The 2,944-nt window shown below is 43.7% G+C and overlaps 1 protein-coding gene across 1 annotated transcript; it reads left to right on the forward strand.

The window, feature by feature from the left end:
• Positions 1-505: 505 nt before the first annotated feature.
• LOC139742975 (galactosylceramide sulfotransferase-like) lies at positions 506-2,522 on the forward strand. The gene is made up of 2 exons (XM_071653482.1): positions 506-633; positions 1,412-2,522. The coding sequence occupies exons 1-2, from the start codon at positions 506-508 to the stop codon at positions 2,520-2,522; spliced, it is 1,239 nt and encodes a 412-aa protein (XP_071509583.1).
• The last annotated feature ends 422 nt before the right edge of the window (positions 2,523-2,944 follow it).

Raw genomic sequence — 2,944 nt, forward strand, 5'->3', positions numbered from 1 at the left:
CAAGCGCTGAACTTCGCACCGGATGTCCAAATTCCTATCGCCCACCGAAAGAGGGCGATGTTCGGTCTTCGACGTACCAAGACGATCGCACGCCAGAGATATTGTATACCTAAAAACTCTTTGTCTCACACCCTTTTATAACATATCCTAACAGAAACTCGAGTCTAGGTTACAACAAGCCTTCAGAATACTAGTACACGAAAGATTCAGTGTCTCTCCCAGCATCAAAACTGATTGCACTTTCTGAATCTATACGCGAGAGCAAGTATTCCCCCTCTAAAATGAAAAGAAACATTTCCAGCTTCTAAGTGGAGTAAAGTCCACCACCTCCGGACTCTAAGTGGAGTGGGGTTCCCCCCCCCCCCCGAAGAATTCATCCTAACCAACTGCACCTAAAGTAGGTCTTACCGAATTTCTATGGCTTATTATGTATGAAGCTTCCCCCCAACTATAGTATCGACTCGGTCCAGTCTATTTAAGGGTGTGAGACAACCAGGTGACGCCAATGGGACGCTTAAAGCATCATGGCAAAGTCTGTGTCGTTCTCGCATCTCTCATTCTCATTGCCATGGTGACGAAAATGAAGACATCGCCGAAGTTATTGGCGAATCGGTCCCCTTCCGCATTTTCGAAGTAAGTGATGTAGTTTTCTCCGAGAACCGTAAAATTGGTCTTGGAAGTTGAAGAGTAATGGTCGAGGTGTCCCCTCCCCCCTTAATGACGTTACCCAAACGCCCCTCTCGTTTTCAAGTGATCAACAATGAAAGGAACGACTAAATATTTCGCTCTTTTAAGTACAATTTATTGTATATCCGTTTATTTGGATTTTCTTTCAGGGCACCCGAACATTTTGTAGGTCCCTCCATTTTCCACTTTTCGTTGAGTGTATCATGAACTTATAAAACAAAGAATTAAGATGGGCTTGTGAAATCACCAGTAGAGTGTGTCGTAAACTCATAAATAAAGTTGAATATGAAATCAATCGTTACGGCAAACATATTTTGTCTGAAAGAAAGATATTATATTTGCTAATTGATTTCACTGAACATTGTAGCATTGTCTCATTTGCATATAAGACCTTTTTAATTTGTGTTCTGTAAATGTGTTCTGTAAAATGTGAAATCAATTTTTGATTAAATTAAATTGAAATGAAGTGTTCCGAACAAGATGCTTGGAGAAAGTTTAGTCCATCTTTAGATCAGAATGCTCAGAATAGAGGATTTGTTAGTACACCTAATTTTTATGAATGGAAAATGCGAACATTTTGCGTTGTTGGAGCACTTGTATAACAAGATCATAAATCAAATGTGATACTTTCATAGTAATGTTGTTATGTGGTTGCGCTTACAAGCGAGGCCTTGATGTATGCTTTACGCACAGTATGTATCTATTTTTTCTCCCTCTCTCTAAGTGAAGCCCAACGCGACAACTCGAGCCTTTCCCGGAGTTGCCCGGTAACTAACCAAAACGGTCCGCAGCGTCAACTCAACCGGCTTCGGAAGCATCGGATAGTCTTCGTCAAGACGCACAAGACAGGCTCTTCCACGGTCGCTTCGATTTTTCAGCGATACGGCTACTTCAACGGACTTAACTTCCTAGTGCCGAATTGCTCTCACATTCTAGCCGGTCACCAGCCATTCAGCATCGCAAAACTGCAAAACATATCCACATTTGAATACCGCCGCGGTTTCGATCTGCTCACAAACCACGTAAGATACAGCCGCACGGAATTGGATCGCGTCATGCCCAATGCTACGTACGTCACCATCATACGCGATCCCGCTGCGCAGTTTGAATCCTCATTTTATTACTTCGGTATGTACAAGTATTTTCCGTCAGGACGAGACCCCATACAATCGTTTCTTTCACATCCGAACAAGAAGTTCCGAGCCATGCTGAACCGCAGCAGGTCGACCACCGAAAGACGACTGATGAACCAGCAGCTCTTCGACCTGGGTCTCGAGCTCGATGACATGCAGGACGATGAGGCCATCACTTCCAAGATCAAACAGCTCGATCAGGAATTCGACCTGGTTATGATCAGCGAATTCTTCGATCAGTCGCTTCTGCTCCTCAAAAAGCTGCTAAACTTGAGTTTTGATGACATCCGCTATTTTTCCAAGGGTGTCCGTTCGGCAAGTTACCGCGCTTCCATGAGCGACGAAGTGCGCGGGAAAATCCGTGCCTGGAACTCTGCAGACGCGAAGCTGTACGAACATTTCAACAGAACATTTTGGCGGAGAGTAAAGGAGTATGGGTCTCTTTTTAGTGACGATTTAGCCGAGCTCAAACGGCGACAAGTCCGGCTGAAAGAAACGTGTTTTGCTGGCACGAGAACCAGCGACCTAGATGGTCGTGTGCTCATTCCCGTTCTAAGGAATGGCGCCCCCTTGTGGTGCCATACTTTCACGAGACTCGACTCCCAGTACACTCGTATTATTCGGACTGCCATGAAAGCTAAAGGTGTTCCATTATACAATAACTGTGTACCGCAGCATCGGCATAATCATATTCAGGACTAGTCCAATGACTGCAAAAGAGTTTAGCAACGTTGTACTGGGTATTTTCCATTTCCCTTGATTTACAAGGCAGATGAAACAATATCTTAAATTGGCAAAACAGGAGAAGTCTCGTAGTCATTGAAACTACACCGCAACATTGAACAAATGAGCGACATACACAGAGCAATATCAAATTAATGATATATGTACCAGCATGAGAAAGTGCTATAAATTACTTCAAATTTATCACTTCAGTTTTCCTGTGTAATCACTTATTACAGCGCCCTCTGTTTTCCTGAACCAACGAGATATGGAGAAAGAAAGAGAGCGGGGGAGGTGGGTGCACGTATCTGAGCAAGTCCTGTACAGCTGTATCAGGAATTTTCCGCAATCATTGACACATTGATCCTTCATACACTGATTCATTCTACTGTTCCTGTGTT

The sequence above is a fragment of the Diadema antillarum genome, unplaced genomic scaffold (assembly GCF_040938485.1).
Source record: "Diadema antillarum isolate AM-2024a unplaced genomic scaffold, OU_Dant_1.0 seq00001041_RagTag, whole genome shotgun sequence".
NCBI lineage: Eukaryota > Metazoa > Echinodermata > Echinoidea > Diadematoida > Diadematidae > Diadema > Diadema antillarum.

Coding starts and splice junctions, on each gene's coding strand:
- LOC139742975 (XM_071653482.1), top strand. CDS start 506: ATGGGACGCTTAAAGCATCATGGCAAAGTCTGTGTCGTTCTCGCATCT. Junction 634..1,411: donor TCCCCTTCCGCATTTTCGAA/GTAAGTGATGTA, acceptor CCTCTCTCTAAG/TGAAGCCCAACGCGACAACT.